General features: G+C 43.1%; 1 protein-coding gene across 2 annotated transcripts in view; it reads left to right on the forward strand.

Moving 5' to 3' along the window:
- Positions 1-14801, forward strand: part of RHEB (Ras homolog, mTORC1 binding) — a 90329-nt gene extending 75528 nt beyond the window's left edge. For both annotated transcript variants that reach the window (XM_033931685.1, XM_033931686.1), the window contains exons 7-8: positions 359-440; positions 14303-14801. In XM_033931685.1, the coding sequence (XP_033787576.1) occupies positions 359-440; positions 14303-14395 (175 nt within the window). In that variant the 3' untranslated portion in view covers positions 14396-14801. The remainder of the gene's footprint in view (positions 1-358; positions 441-14302) is intronic.
- Positions 14802-16750: the final 1949 nt, after the last annotated feature.

Below are 16750 nucleotides of genomic sequence, written 5' to 3' on the forward strand. Positions count from 1 at the left end.
TGGTTGTGCATGCTATACCTTAGAGGAAACACTGGTAGGGACAGTTGACCCTTTTGTCAGCCGGGAGCAGTGGTAAGCAGCAAGAATCTTAAAATATACAAGTTCTGAGTTGCATATAAATCCTACTTAAGAACAGCATTAAAAACGTAACTCATTCTTAACCTGAGGACCGCCTGCATTTCCTTTCTTTTTATCTGTTTTATCTATGTCTCAAGATCTTGATGCTTTTGTTTCTCACCTCCCTTAGTTGTCTTATGTAAAAGATGCTCCCTGTAAAGGGCCTTATAACTGCAAAAAACATACATTTACATTTAGTAGTGTATTTAAAAATACAAATTGTTTTTAATTTTGCCTCTAGAGTGATCAGTTATGAAGAAGGGAAAGCTTTAGCAGAATCATGGAATGCAGCTTTTTTGGAATCATCTGCTAAAGAAAATCAGGTATAGAAAAATCATTATTTCCATTTCTGTGACAGGTCATAGTGCTGCATAATACTACACAAGGAATCTGTTTGATACCCCATCTGTTGGACTCTGTATTTTGTGTACTGCAGTATTAGTGTACTAAAACTTAGATGGGGAGACAATCGTTGCCACAATTGCAGCAACCTCTGTTAGCAAATAAACAGTTGTGGCCACATGAGGGCCCAAGTTTCCAAGTTTATTGTAAATTTGATTGAACACTTATCAAAATACTAAGGCTGCCCTGTGAACTTCTAAAAGCTAAGTTACTCAGCATTTCATATTCTGCTCTTTTCACTGTTTTTCAGCATTATATCTGCTTAATTTCTCTTCTTCTCCCTGTTTCTTACTTTAAAAAAACAAAAAAAAGCACAAAAAAATAAACCCTTCTCTTTCCTCTGTTAAATCTTATTTCCTCTTCATAGGAATAAGGGTAAGACTTTATTAACTCAAATTAAATCCTGGTGCCTGAGGTAAAGGGTGACTAAAGTAGGGAAAATCCTGTTATAAATCCTGTGTTTTAGGGTAGCCACTGATTTGTTATAGAGCCTGCATTTTTTAAAATACTGTGTTTTAGGGTGGTATAGAGTAGAGAATGACACGGTGAAAAAATTGGTCCCCGTCACCGCCCCGTCCCCGTCTCACCATCCCTGTCACCGCCCCGTCCCCGTCTCACCATCCCCGTCACCGCCCCGTCCCCGTCTCACCATCCTCTTCACCGCCCCGTCACCGCCACTGCCACCCCATTCACCGCCCCGTCACCGCCACTGCCACCCCATTCACCGCCCCGTCACCGCCACTGCAATCCCATTCACTTTTCTTTATTTATGTATAAAGGAAACATTCTTTAAAACTTTAAAACTTAGTTAAATATTAGTTAATAACTATACAAAAACAAAACACGCAGAGAAAAAATTAATTAATATAAATTCCCTGACTTCCCTGCACTGTCCCCCCTTGAAGGTCTGTCCCCATCCTGAAAGCCTGATGCCCCCCCCCCCCCCCGACGTCCGATACATCCCTCCCCCCGAAGGACCGCCGACTCCCCAACAATATCGGGCCAGGAGGGAGCCCAAATCCTCCTGGCCACGGCGACCCCCTAACCCCACTCCGCACTACATTACGGGCAGGAGGGATCCCAGGCCCTCCTGCCCTCGACGCAAACCCCCCTCCCCCCAACGACCGCCCCCCCCCCCAAGAACCTCCGACCGCCCCCCCAGCCGACCCGCGATCCCCCTGGCGACCCCCACGACCCCCCCACCCCCCTTCCCCGTACCTTTGGTAGTTGGCCGGACAGACGGGAGCCAAACCCGCCTGTCCGGCAGGCAGCCAACGAAGGAATGAGGCCGGATTGGCCCATCCATCCTAAAGCTCCGCCTACTGGTGGGGCCTAAGGCGCGTGGGCCAATCAGAATAGGCCCTGGAGCCTTAGGTCCCACCTGGGGGCGCGGCCTGAGGCACATGGTCGGGTTGGGCCCATGTGCCTCAGGCCGCGCCCCCAGGTGGGACCTAAGGCTCCAGGGCCTATTCTGATTGGCCCACGCGCCTTAGGCCCCACCAGTAGGCGGAGCTTTAGGATGGATGGGCCAATCCGGCCTCATTCCTTCGTTGGCTGCCTGCCGGACAGGCGGGTTTGGCTCCCGTCTGTCCGGCCAACTACCAAAGGTACGGGGAAGGGGGGTGGGGGGGTCGTGGGGGTCGCCAGGGGGATCGCGGGTCGGCTGGGGGGGCGGTCGGAGGTTCTTGGGGGGGGCGGTCGTTGGGGGGGGAGGGGGGTTTGTGTCGAGGGCAGGAGGGCCTGGGATCCCTCCTGCCCGTAATGTAGTGCGGGGTGGGGTTAGGGGGTCGCCGTGGCCAGGAGGGTTTGGGCTCCCTTCTGGCCCGATATTGTCGGGAAGTCGGCGGTCCTTCGGGGTGGGGGTGCGAGTGGTCCTGCCGGGGGGGGATGTATCGGACGTCGGGGAGTCGGCCGGGCAAGAGGGCTTGGGCTCCCTCTTGCTCCGATCGCGGGTGCGGGTGGGAGCGCGTGCGAGCGGTCGTTCGGGGTGGGGGTGCGAGCGGTCCTGCTGGGGGGGTGAATCGGGCGTCGGGCGGGGTGGGAACTATGTTTTAAAACTTTTGTATACCATGCGTGAAAATACGGTAAATAGCGGTTCCTAGAAGGGGGTACATTGGCCCGCGGGGACAAACCTGTTCACCGTTTCCGCGGTCGGTGAATGGCCTTGTCCCCGTCACCGCAGCGACTGCTAGTTTTCTTCCCCGTTTTCGGCGGTGACCCGCGGCTTAAATGCGGTGGCCGCGGGTAAACCGTCACCGTGTCATTCTCTAGTATAGAGCCTGTATTTCTGACTTACTAGTTTTTAGCCATTGTGTCTGCTGATTAGGTAGAGAAGGGAGGGGCTCTGATTTACTACTAAGGTTAACTGCATTATCTTTGGAACAGTGCTGTGAACAAGGCTGCCCTGTGAACTTCTAAAAGCTAAGTTACTCAGCATTTCATATTCTGCTCTTTTCACTGTTTTTCAGCATTATATCTGCTTAATTTCTCTTCTCCTCCCTGTTTCTTATTTAAAAAAACAAAAAAAGCCACCAAAAAATAAACCCTTTTCTTTCCTTTGTTAAATCGTATTTCCTCTTTCCCTTCATAGGAATAAGGGTAAGACTTATAGTCCCACCAACCCCAGGGACCACTTTTCATATATAGAGACCCAAATAATCAAGACTACTCAAATCAAGTCACTTCACAACTAATCAAGATGACCTTTATTCTATGCAATCACTGTGGTGCTTTAATTCCAAGACATACTATTTGGAGGCTTAAGGCTTGCCCCATCTGTCTTCAACTTGCTAGTATTAAGGAGGAGCTCTGCAAACTTAAACAGGAATTGAATACAATTAAAGCAGCTTCCATCACTCCACAAAATCATACCAACTTACCACCTCTACCTCAAAGAATAAAACAGCCCAGGAATAAATGGGTCACAGTAGGCTCAGGAAGACTGCGACATGTAACACAGAAACATCCACCTTCACAAATATTACCTCTACAGAATTCCTTCGCTCCACTAGTGCACCGAGATACTCAAGAAAACAGAAGGGAGGTGGGACTGGAACCAATGAAGGTAACTCAAGAGAACAAGCACACCCTAAGCACAAATAAAAAAGCCAAAAACAGAAAACTATTACTGTTGGGGGATTCCATCATCAGAGGCATTAACCTTGGAACACAAGGCGAGGAAACCAAAATAGTGAAATGTCTTCCAGGATCCTCAGCTACCAGGAGTTCCAGGCAAATACAGACTATAATTAAGGAAGAAACTAAGGATTTTAACACTGATGTTATCCATCTGGGAACAAATGACCTGGCCAACAACTCCACACTTGCAGCACAGAAAGCTTTTCGGGAGCTTGGTGAGGGCGTGAAACCTTTTGTAAAGACTTTAGCTTTTTCTGAAATACTGCCTGCATATGGAAAGGGAGAGCAAAGAGTGAAAAACACAGAGGACTTTAATAGATGGCTCAAAGCCTGGTGTCATCAAGAAGGCTTCAGGTACATAGGAGGATGGGGAAATACATGAAAGGACAAGAAGCTATATTGCACTGATGGGCTACATATTACTACAGCAGGAAAAAGAAACCTTGCAGAGAAATTTAGGGGGTGTATGTACAAAGGACAATTATAGAGACCACCCCCGGCAAAAGAAAAGATGTGATAGTAGTAAAGACTGCAACATAAACAATATCAGCAACTCATTTCTTAGTATTGCAACGGAAAGTGAAACGAAACAAAAATCCATACGAAAAAGGAGATTATCGCTGAAAAATAGCTGGAAAGCGATGACCACAAATGCTCGCAGTCTAAGCAACAAAGTTCATGATCTGCAAGCCCTGATGTTAGAGGCAGATCTAGATATTGTCGCTATCACAGACATGGTTCAGTGAATCACATGGATGGGATGCAAACATACCGGGATATAATCTTTTTAGGAAGGACAGAGATGGTCAAAAAGGTGGAGGAGTAGCTCTCTATATAAAGATCCAATATCCAAGCGACCGAAATGCAAGGGACCTGGGGAGAGGAAGAAGCAATATGGATTGCACTGAAAAGAGAAGATGGAACTTCTATCTACGTGGGTGTAGTCTACAGACCTCCGACTCAATCGCAGCAAATTGATAAGGATCTGATTGTGGATATCCAAAAAGTTTGGAAGGAAAGAGGAGGTTCTGCTGTTGGGAGATGTCAACCTGCCGGATGCGGACTGGAATGTTCCGTCTGTGGAATCGGAAAGAAGTAGGGAGATTGTGGATGCCTTTCAAGAGGCTCTGCTCAGACAAATGGTGACGGAACCCACAAGGGAAAAAGCGATATTGGATCTGGTCCTCACAAATGGAGAGAGTATCTCTAATGTTCGAGTGGGTGCTCACCTGGGAAGTAGCGATCATCAAACGGTTTGGTTTGATATAACGGCTAAAGTGGAGAGCGGCCACACGATACTTAAAGTCCTAGATTTCAAACGTATGGACTTTAATGCAATGGGAGAGTACTTGAAGAAAGAGCTGTTAGGATGGGAGCACATAAGAGAAGTGGAAAGACAGTGGTCTAAGCTGAAAGGAGTGATAAAAATGACTACGGACCTTTATGTGAAGAAAATCAATAAAAACAAGAGAAAAAGGAAGCCGATATGGTTCTCCAACCAAGTGGCTGAGAAAATAAAGGTGAAAGAGTTGGTGTTCGTGAAATATAAAAAAACCCGAGGAGAGCAGAAAGGACTACAGGGTGAAACTGAAAGAAGCCAAGAGAGAGATACGTCTGGCGAAAGCACAGGCGGAAGAACAAATGGCTAAAAATGTAAAAAAGGGAGACAAAAATTTTTTCAGATATATTAGTGAAAGGAGGAAGATGAAAAATGGAATTGCTAGGCTAAAAGATGCTGGGAACCAATATGTGGAGAGTGATGAGGAGAAAGCAAATGTGCTAAACAAATACTATTCTGTGTTCACAGAAGAAAATCCTGGAGAAGGACTGAGATTGTCTGGCAAAGTTACACGAGAAAATGGAGTAGATTCTGTGCCGTTCATGGAGGAGGGTGTTTATGAGCAACTTGAAAAACTGAAGGTGGACAAAGCGATGGGACCAGACAGGATCCATCCCAGGATACTAAGGGAGCTCAGAGAGGTTCTGGCGAGTCCTATTAAAGACGTGTTCAACAAATCTCTGGAGATGGGAGTGATTCCTGAGGATTGGAGGAGAGCGGATGTGGTCCCTATTCATAAAAGTGGTCACAGGGATGAAGCAGGAAACTACAGGCCGGTGAGCCTCGCTTCAGTTGTTGGAAAAATAATGGAAGTGTTGCTGAAAGAAAGGATAGTTTACTTCCTTGAATCTAATGGGTTACAGGATCCGAGGCAACATGGCTTTACAAAAGGTAAATCGTGCCAAATGAACCTGATTGAATTTTTTGATTGGGTGACCAGAGAGCTCGATTGAGGACATATGCTAGATGTAATTTACTTGGATTTCAGCAAAGCCTTTGATACAGTTCCTCATAGGAGGCTGTTGAACAAACTTGAAGGGCTGAAGTTAGGACCCAAAGTGGTGAACTAGGTCAGAAACTGGCTGTCGGACAGACGCCAGAGGGTGGTGGTTAATGGAAGTCGCTCGAAGGAAGGAAAGGTGAGTAGTGGAGTCCCACAGGGTTCGGTGCTGGGGCCAATCCTGTTCAATATGTTTGTGAGTGACATTGCTGAAGGGTTAGAAGGAAAAGTGTGCCTTTTTGCAGATGATACCAAGATTTGTAACAGAGTAGACACCGAAGAGGGAGTGGAAAATATGAAAAAGGATCTGCAAAAGTTAGAGGAATGGTCTAATGCCTGGCAACTAAAATTCAATGCAAAGAAATGCAGAGTAATGCATTTGGGGATTAATAATAAGAAGGAACCGTATATGCTGGGAGGAGAGAAGCTGATATGCACGGACGGGGAGAGGCACCTTGGGGTGATATTGTCTGATGATCTAAAGGCGAAAAAACATTGTGACAAGGCAGTGGCTGCTGCCAGAAGGATGCTGGGCTGTATAAAGAGAGGCGTGGTCAGTAGAAGGAAGATGGTGTTGATGCCCCTGTACAGGTCATTGGTAAGGCCCCACTTGGAGTATTGTGTTCAGTTTTGGAGACCGTATCTGGCGAAGGACGTAAGAAGACTTGAGGCGGTCCAGAGGAAGGCGACGAAAATGATAGGAAGCTTGCGCCAGAAGACGTATGAGGAGAGACTGGAAGCCCTGAATATGTATGCCTTAGAAGAAAGGAGAGACAGGGGAGATATGATTCAGACATTCAAATAATTGAAGGGTATTAACGTAGAACAAAATCTTTTCCTGAGAAAGGAAAATGGTAAAACCAGAGGACATAATTTGAGGTTGAGGGGTGGTAGATTCAGGGGCAATGTTAGGAAATTCTACTTTACGGAGAGGGTATTGGATGCCTGGAATGCGCTCCCGAGAGAGGTGGTGGAGAGTAAAACTGTGACTGAGTTCAAAGAAGCGTGATATGAACAGAGGATTTAGAATCAGAAAATAAGATTAAATATTGAACTAAGGCCAGTACTGGGCAGACTTGCACGGTCTGTGTCTGTATATGGCCATTTGGTGGAGGATGGGCTGGGGAGGGCTTCAATGGCTGGGAGGGTGTAGATGGGCTGGAGTAAGTCTTAACAGAGATTTCGGCAGTTGGAACCCAAGCAGAGTACCGGGTAGAGCTTTGGATTCTTGCCCAGAAATAGCTAAGAAGAAAAAATTTAAAAATTTAAATTGAATCAGGTTGGGCAGACTGGATGGACCATTCGGGTCTTTTTCTGCCGTCATCTACTATGTTACTATGTATAAGTGTTTTACAACAATAAAATGGGGGTAAGAATGGAATTAAAAACAAAAGTAATAAACAGACGAAATCTACTCAGACAAACAAAACACAAAGTAAATGTAATAAGAACAAGAAGGAAAGGGGGAGGATTACAATAAATTCAAGAAAGAGAACATATATGGGAGAAAACAAAAGGACTAAGAGGATCAATGAGAAATAAATAGTAGCATGATTATCCGAAGGCATCTATGAATAGGAAGCTTTTTAAAGCTTCCTTAAATTTGTAAGTAGGTAATGCATTTCAGAGTGTGGGTGCGGTAACTGAGAATATTGTTGTTCTATGGGTATTTATTTTTAAAGAAGGAACCCAGAGCAGATGTCCAGAGGATCTTAAGGATCTATTAGATTCATAAGGTATAAGATTTTTATCGAGGAAAGCTTGTTCTTTAGTTTTGAGTGTTTTGAATATTAAGAGGGCACTCTTATAGGTTATTCTGTATTGGACTGGAAGCCAGTGGGTGTTTGGGTTTTTGGGGGTTTTTTTTCTTTTTTTAAAGAGGGGTAACGTGTTCGTATTTTCCAGAGTTTGTAATCACTTTGGCAGTATTTTGTATTAACTGTAAGCGCCTAATGTCTTTTTGGCAGATTCCCTGATATAAGGAGTTGCAATAATCTATTTTTGAGATAAGTGAATGAATTAAAATATTATTTGATGATGGTTCCAGGATTTTCACCAGAGATCTGATCATTCTAAGTCTATAAAAGCAGCTTCTTACCACAGTACCTATTTGAACGAAAGTTCAGTCGGTTGTCTATAATTACACCTAAGATTTTAACCATGTCGACAAATTTGATTCCAATGTTATTAATATATATTGGAGATGTAATTTGAATATTAAATTTCCACGGAAAAAAAGAGACTGTTGGGTTTAGGAATACTAAGAGATAACATATTTGTTTTCAACCAATCATTAATGCGATCAAGTTTCAAATTTATAGCAGAGAGGTTGTTGCTATTAGATGGATCGACAGGATGTATGATTTGGAAGTCATCTGTGTATGCATATGCTGTAAAACCAATCGATTGATACAATGTTAACAAAGGAGCCATGCAGATATTGAACTACTATGGAGGAATTCCAGAGTTATTTGGGTAGGTGTTTGAAGAGGTGTTATTAAAAATAACCGTGGAAGAATGATCAGTGAAGTAGGAATGAAACCAGTCCAAGACTTGCTCAGCAATGCCAATTAAGGCTAGTCTTTTCAGCAGAAGATGGTGATCAATAGTATCAAAGGCAACTGCAAGATCTAGTGAAATCAGAATAACAGATTTATGTTGATCTAGGAAATATTGTATAGACTCGGTTGTTAAGCCTAACAAAGAGTGCTCAGTAGAATGGTGCTGACGAAATCCTGTTTGATTTGGATGGATAATTTTAGTTTTATTGACAAAATCAAATAGTTGATTAAATACAATTTTTTCTGTTAGTTTAGCTAAAAATGGTAAATTTGCAATGGGGTCTGTAATTGAAGCATTCTGAATTGCTCCCTTTCTGATTTTTTAAGATTGGAAAGATAGTAGAATGTTTCCAAATATTAGGTAGAGTTGATGTTTGCAGACTACTACACATGATTTTGTGAATATATGGACAAAATATAGAAAATAATTTTTTAAGAATAAATGGCGGAATACTCTCGGATTTACCTCCTTTAGAGTTGAGAGATTGGATTGTATGTTGGAACATCTTTGAGAGACGGTAGAGTAAAGCATGCACAAGTAGAGCAAAAAGAAGTGTTTCTTAATTCTTCTTGACATACAGGAGTATTTTGCTGTAAGAGATCATTTCGGATGATATTGATATTTTTCATGGAAAAAATCAAAAAGGTTTGGGGCTTAAGGGGAGTTCTCAGATGAGATAGGTTGAGTGTGCTTGAATTTTTTTTGGGGGGGTTGGGGTTTTTTTTAGATTGCAAATAAGGCAGCTGAATTCTTAGCTTTGTTTATGCATTTGGAGTAATATTTTTTTGTTGTTGTTGTAGCGTTTAAGGTGGCTTTATAGAAATGTAAATGTTCTTCATATTTATGTAGGTTGGACTTAATTAGATTAGAGTAATAATTAGTCTCAATTTGAAACTACATTGGTGGAGCCATCACAATAATTGGTTTAGGACCAGACCTTGACTCCTTTGGAGAGTTACATATTGAGTCTGAAACTGAACTGATCACTACTTGTTGCTGGCATGCAAAGGTTATATAGTAATAGCCTTTGCATTACCCCTGTAACATCGCTCAAGGAGCAGACACCAGGTTTAAGATTCATATCCAAGTCTCAAGCATGGCAGTGTCATTGGGCTTGCTCAGAATCTCTTTTTATAGTTTTAGATCCAGTGTTTTTCAACCTTTAAGTATTAAGTATTCCCAAACTTCTGAATTTGCAGAAGCTCCCGCATTAGGCAGGTCGATGCCAGTGTCATGCATTTCTTGTCCCTACCCATACTATTAGCTCTTCTGTCTTTCTCCAGTAGTCCTTTCCCAGCAGACTTATCCTTAAGCTGCTAGATCACACAGTCTTCCTTCTACCTGTTGTTGTCATCTTGAACTGCTCTTTTACAGCATTGTAGAGGTTTGCTTTGAGTTTCTGGCATCCTGGGAGTCAGGTTTTGTACTCCTCAGTTCCTCTCGTCCAATCTCTCCACCATCATCTTTCTGTCCAGCTCTTTCATACACCTAGTGTTCCCTCATTGCTCCCTTTATCCTCCCTTTCATGTTACATTACATTAGTGATTTAGATTCCGCCATTACCTTGCAGTTCAAGGCGGATTACACAAGAGTTGTCTTCATCTTCATCTCCCCATCCCTCTTTTTTTTTTTTTTTGCCCTCCCCCATTGATCACCACCTCATCCCTGTTTTGTTGCTCTTTACCTACTGTTCTTATTCTCCATCTTTTCTTTCCCTTCTTCTCTCATCATTCCTTCTCATTTCAGCTGCCTTTCCCCTGTCCCTACCATCTTTCCTCTTCATCCTCACCTTAGGTAGAATCAGCTGAGTGGACCATGGGTACTCGAAGTACACAGAGTGCTAGCAATCCCTCTGGTGCTGCTTCTCCTACTGTGAGCTTCCATGTTAACAGTATGACAAAGGGAGGAAATGGTCTTTGGACCAGCAGCACTACACTTGGATGAGTTCCTGCAGCCCCTACTATTGACTACTGGAAGACCCAGAAAGCAGGAACAACAGAGTGCTGCTGGTTGTGCCTGTTGGCAGATTTAGTGCCTGCAGAATCCTGGGCATAGAGTGGTGGGGAGATGCAGACAAGCTTCAGCAACAAGCGACCCTCACAAAAGAGAATGTGAAAGGGAAAGAGGTCAAGAATGTAGAAGTGACTAGGGGATAATCAGGAAAGAAAGGAGCATGAGTTGGGGGAGAGGGGAATGGGGACAGTGTGAGCAAAGCACAAGAGCTTGAAGAATGGGATGTGGGGTAAGAGGGGTGAGTAAGAAGAATGGGAAGATGAGAGAGCAAAAGGAGGTGTGAGTTGGGTGAGGGGTGAGTGAGGACCAAAGTTGGCAGGAAATGGAGATGACTCTGAATTAGATGTAAGGAGCGAATCCATGGTCATAATATAGGCATGTAGTGAATGGAGAACAGATAAGGAAAAAAGGAAATTGAAATAGAAGGGAAGACACCATAGGTCAAAAAGAAGATTAGGTGACAGTGCTAAACAGCAAAGGGTGAAATTGTTTTATCTCATGGATACCATAAAGGGTGGAGGTAAAGAGTTTGTGCAGCCCAGCCCCTTGTACTCCTCTGTTTAAGCCTCTCCAAACCAAGTGTGACAAGCCTCTATAAAATTTTGCATCACATTGTCTCTAGCCCTCATGGCCTGTATTTCGAAAGAGTAATCTTTAGTTTGCTGATCTACTTGATAATGTGTCTCGGATTCTAACTTAGAAGAGAAACTGAATTAGAAGCACTATAATTTTGAATGTTGCTCTCTAGTATGCTGGAAAAGCCCTAGGATCTAGACGAGACATGGGCAACTCCTGGTCCTCGAGGGCCGGAATCCAGTTGAGTTTTCAGGATTTCCCCAATGAATATGCATTGAAAGTAGTGCATGCAAATTGATCTCATGCATATTTATTGGGGATATCCTGAAAACCTGATTGGATTCTGGCCCTCGAGGACTGGAGTTGCCCATGTCTGGCCTAGACCCTTTTATTTTGTTCCACAAAAAAATCTGTTGTGTGGTCAAGCACAACCCCCAACTGCAATCTCTATGCAAGTAGTACATAATGCTACTATATGGAAGGTAAGCTCAGCTTTCTACAACCTTTAGTTTGAATTTTGTGTGGGCTTTTGTTTTGGTACTTCAGTAATTGAAAGCCGTCTGTTTGGTAATGGTCACTTCAGCAATTAGATCCTTAAGCCTGAAGCTAACTATCTGGAAACAGGGTGGTTCTATATGTACATTCTAACTTCCTGCCTAAAGTGGTACCAGATTTCATATTAATCAATCTTATCAATTTTCCAACAGGTTTTTTTTGGGGGGTTCCCCCCCCTGGCTATTTGTCCATGAAGGTGAACATGTTCTGAACACCATGGATTACTGTATTTTTCACTGTATAAGATGCACCTGACCATAAAACGCACCTAGGTGTAGAGGAAAAAAACCAAGAAAAAAGTTGTGAACCAAATGATGTAACCTGTCCCAACTCCCTCCCCCTCTGGTGGTCTAGTATTAGGAAGGATAGGAGGGGGGGGGAAAGATGTGCCACCTTGTCTTTTGGCATAGGAATTTCCTGTCATCAGAATTAGAGAATGACACTGTGGCTGTTACCTTTTTTATGTTCAAACGATTTTATTGTTGAAAACAGCAGAAGCAGACAGATGATAGCAAAGTCAAGTAAGGAACACTGAAGCATCTTCCACAACAAAAGAACAGTCATCAACATTTTATAAGTACATAAAGCAAAGTCACCTACCTAACTAATCCACTTAAAGACCTAGGTCCAGAGACACTAACAACACAACACAAAACAGGGCCCTGGACTCTTATATGAGCCCTGGAGCAGTCCATCCATCATCCCTCCCCCACTCGAACCAATAAACTAATCGTAGTATAAACGTACAAAATTGTACATCCCCCCCCCCAACACCCAAAAACCAACTGCCAATGGAACCCAACCCCCCATAACTAACCCCCCTCTCCCCCCTGCGACTTTCCACCCCGTCAACTGCAAACTGCCCAGACAACCACCTTAATATAGCACTACGGCCCTTTTGGTGCAAAGACTGCAAACCCCATACCTTTTTAAATCCTGGTGGTCCAGCGGTGTATCGGCAGGAGCGAGCTTTCCGCACCCCTGCCTGGCCCTGCGCCACTCCTCGAATGGCTGTCATCAGTTCTTGTGAGTCCCGCAAGAACTGAAGGCAGCCATTTATGGAGCAGCATTTATTTGTCTTATGGAGTGAAAAATACAGTATTTTAAAAAATTGAATTGGCCTTTTTTGCTTGATGTAGACAAAAGCTCTTGTTCCCAGCTTAAGCACACATTAATAGGACATCAGATTGCATGCTGAGGCTCATAATGCCAGAGCCTTGATGGAGTGTTTTGGCTTGCTTGAGCTCACCCTTCATGAGAGATATTCACATTCGCGCCAGCGTCGGCTCTTTCTCTGATATGCATTGGAATTGCTGCTACGCCAGGAATGTTAAAGGGGTACGAGAGAAAGAAGGGGTGTGTGCGTGCAGCAGGAGGGGGCAAAGAAGGAGCAGATGGGTGTGGGGGCAGTGGCGCAGCGAGGGTGAGTGGTGCCCTGGGTGGTGGTACCCCTCCTCCCACTCCTTTCTGACCCCTGTACCGATTTAATTTTCAGGTGCGAGCAACAGCACAAACTTGTTGCCTGCATTACTGTTTTTGTTGCCCTTTGGTATTTTCATTTTTCCCCCTTGCTAAAGGTAGCCTTTAGCTAGGGATTATAGCTTCTGAGGGAATGAAGAAAGCCAAAGGAGTTCCACAGGAAAGCAGCATATGTCATCACGAAACCTATCCATCTCCCCTAGCAGTTGGTTTGTTATAGGCTACCTAAATTCCATATAATGCTATTGCTTCTCGATGCTGATAATAAGAAATCCTGCAAATTTGTCTATAAAAAAAATATTCAAGTAAATTGTAGATCATTTTAACAAATTTATAGCCTGCCAATACTACCCAGAGCATAATGGTTATAAACCAACATTATCAAAATATAATGAAATAACATACAATAAATAAAAAATCCCAAGAGAAACAAAATTATATATACCAAATGTAAAAGAAAAGCCTTTACTTTTTAACAAAAAGTTAAAAAAAACAAATCCAAAACACCTAATGCTTTCCCAAAGAGCCAAAGGCAGGTCATTCCACAAGGTTGGATCTATGGCTGAAAAAGCTTTCCCACATGAAAGGGCCTTAACCTCTCTTACAGAAAGAACCACAAATGTATTGCTTAAGTCCTAGAAGGATACCACACCAATTGTGTTGTATTAGCAGGCTGTATTCTAGTCCTGTGTAAAATTTGGGGAAGGGAGGGAAAAAGAAAACAGTAAATTCATACCAACTTAAGGGTAGAAATGATGAAAAGTATCTGAAATTGAAAAAACAACCCAAAACTAGCTGTATTTGTTTCACAAGAGTTTTTGGTTTTCAGATTGAGATGGTTTGAAAAATAGCAGATGTCCATATTAAACAAGAAGTTAATTTGATTAGAATGTATTGATTAAAACGTATCAACATAGGGCAATTTAGAAAACATTAGCCCAAGTTATGTCTGACCATTGATTCATAGACCTGGTATTGTGTTTCAAAAATGGCTAGTCCCAGAAGTAAAAGGTGGAAACACTTGGATTTGGCTCCAGAAACTTGGCTACAATATTTGCCTAATGCCCCGATGACATTTATGTAACCCTTTTTTTTTCTCTTCTCCCCCCCCCCCCCCCCAGACTGCAGTTGATGTTTTTAGAAGGATAATAGTGGAGGCAGAGAAAATTGATGGAGCAAGTTCACAAGGGAAATCTCCATGCTTGGTAATGTAATTCCACTACAAAACCTGTGGACACTGGGAATTCACTCTACTTGAAGAAGCAAACTGCCTGTTCTCCTTAAAGATAAATTATGCTTTGGTTTTGTTTTGGGAATTTTTTTTTTTTTTTTTAAAGATACAGATGGCCAGCTTTCTTTTTCTGTTCAGATTCTGTTAAACTGACTTCTGTGCAAATAGCTCCACTTCCATCTTTGGATTTTAAGCAATCGTTTTTTCACTTTGTATATCATATTCCTTAATATTATGGCCAATAATTTTGCTGGCATTAATTTTTACAAGTGTAGTTTGTAATAATGTAATCAACAAATTGTTACATTAATCTTATTCAGGCTTGATTATCAGTGTTTCTTTCATTGTTCAGTGTATACTTGTAAATAAAAACTGCAGAAGTTACTGGTTTCATTTGTTTCTATACTGCTTATTAACAATAACTTATGAAAATCTTATGTATTCTGATTCTTCAGTTTTCATGTTATAAATTGGAAAATCATAAAAACTTTACTTATGTTCATCTCATATACTTCATTCTATCAAGTTGAAATTTGGCTCATGATATTCTATAGCAGTGTTTCTCAACGAGCTGTTTGTAGGGGGTATGTGACACTGCACAGGTCTCCGTCCCCTCTTCTACCTCAATCGCTGCTGCTGCCAGGGATCCCATGCCCTCCAGCTGCATTTCCGAAGCCAATCCAGAAGGCTTCCCTCCAATGCCAGAGCTGACGTCAGAGGGAAGGCTTGCAGGTCAGCCTTGTGCAGCATGCAAGAGCCTCTGCCTGTGTCCCTACAAACAAGTGTGGCTAAAGGCAGGAAGGAGCAGCCCAGCTTGGATGGCCCTGAAGAGAGTGAGTATGGCCCTGGAGCAAGCAAGTAAGGGAGAGAGGGGATATCAATGTGAGACACGGAGAGAATGGAGGGTGGGGGGATAGCATGTTTGGATATGAGAGGGGCATGAATTTGGGACCAAGGCAGGGAGGAGGGCACAAACTTGAGACACAGAAGGAAAGGAGGGGGCATGAACTTGGGACCCAGGGGTGGGAGGAAGGGGGCACTATCTTGGAATATAGAAGAGAGGGAATAGAAAGGGAGAATTGTTGGGCATGGGGGTGTGAGTGAGAGGGAAAAAGATGGTGCACACGGGGAAAGGAAGTAAGAGGAAAATTGGGCATAGAGAGCCAACTCTCCCTGTCCTTTTAGCTCGCAACCTCAGATGCGCAGCTGTGCTGCAGGGACACACTTTCACCATTTCCCAGCTCCAGTCAGGATTCTGTGGACAACTCTCTCTTTTCCTCCATGTCCTTTTAGCTCGCAACCTCAGTGTCATCTGTGACTTAACTTTTGCCTTCTATGCTCAGATCCAACAAACTGCAAAGCCTGTCGCTTATTCCTGTATAATATTACCAAAATCTGACCTCTTCTTTCTGAGCACATTGCCAAAACCCTTATCCACACTCATCACCTCTCACTTAAATTACTGCAATTTGCTTCTCTCAGGTCTTCCACTCAACTATCTCCCCTTCAATCCATATAAAATTCTGTTGTACGACTTATATTCTGATAGAGCCACTGTACTCTCATTACCCCTCTTCTCAAGCCATCCATTTCTGAATATAGTTCAAACTCCTCTTACTGACTTACAAGTGCATTCACTCTAGAGCCCCTCATTATCTCTCATCACTTATCTGTCGTCATCCCCTGTAAATTCTGTTCATTGGGTAAGTCCCTCTTATCCATACTTTTTTTCCTTCACTGCCAACTCCAGACTCCATCCCTTCTATCTTGCTGCACTGAATTCCTGGAACAGTCTGCCTGAGTCAATATGTCAAGGTCTGTCTCTAACAGTATTCAAATCCAAGTTAAAAACCCACTTTTTTGAGGCTGCTTTCAACTCTCATTATCTTTGCGAGAAACTCCCCAATCCCTATTTATCCCATTTGTTCTGTCTGACTTAATTAGATTGTAAGCTCTTCAGAGCAGGGACTATTATATGTTGAATGTACAGTGCTGCATATGCCTTTCAGCACTATAGAAATGATAATAAAATAGTAGTAGTAAAGTATGATAATGTATATGGATTTCTGCCATCTTGGACTCAGGGGCCAAAGATGGTTAGTGCAGCGGACTATGATCTTGGGGAACTGGGTTCAATTCCCACTGCATCTCCTTATGACCCTAGACAAGTCACCCAACCCTCCATTGGCCATGTACAAAAAAAAAAATTTGAGCCCACTAATGACAGAGAAAGTACCTGCATATAATATGTACGGCACTGTGTATGTCTAGTAGTGGTTTAAAAAAAATGGTAGCACCATGTTTCCCTGAAAATAAGACCTAGCATGATTTTTGTGGT

The sequence above is a fragment of the Geotrypetes seraphini genome, chromosome 2 (genome assembly GCF_902459505.1).
Source record: "Geotrypetes seraphini chromosome 2, aGeoSer1.1, whole genome shotgun sequence".
Classification (NCBI taxonomy): Eukaryota; Metazoa; Chordata; class Amphibia; order Gymnophiona; family Dermophiidae; genus Geotrypetes; species Geotrypetes seraphini.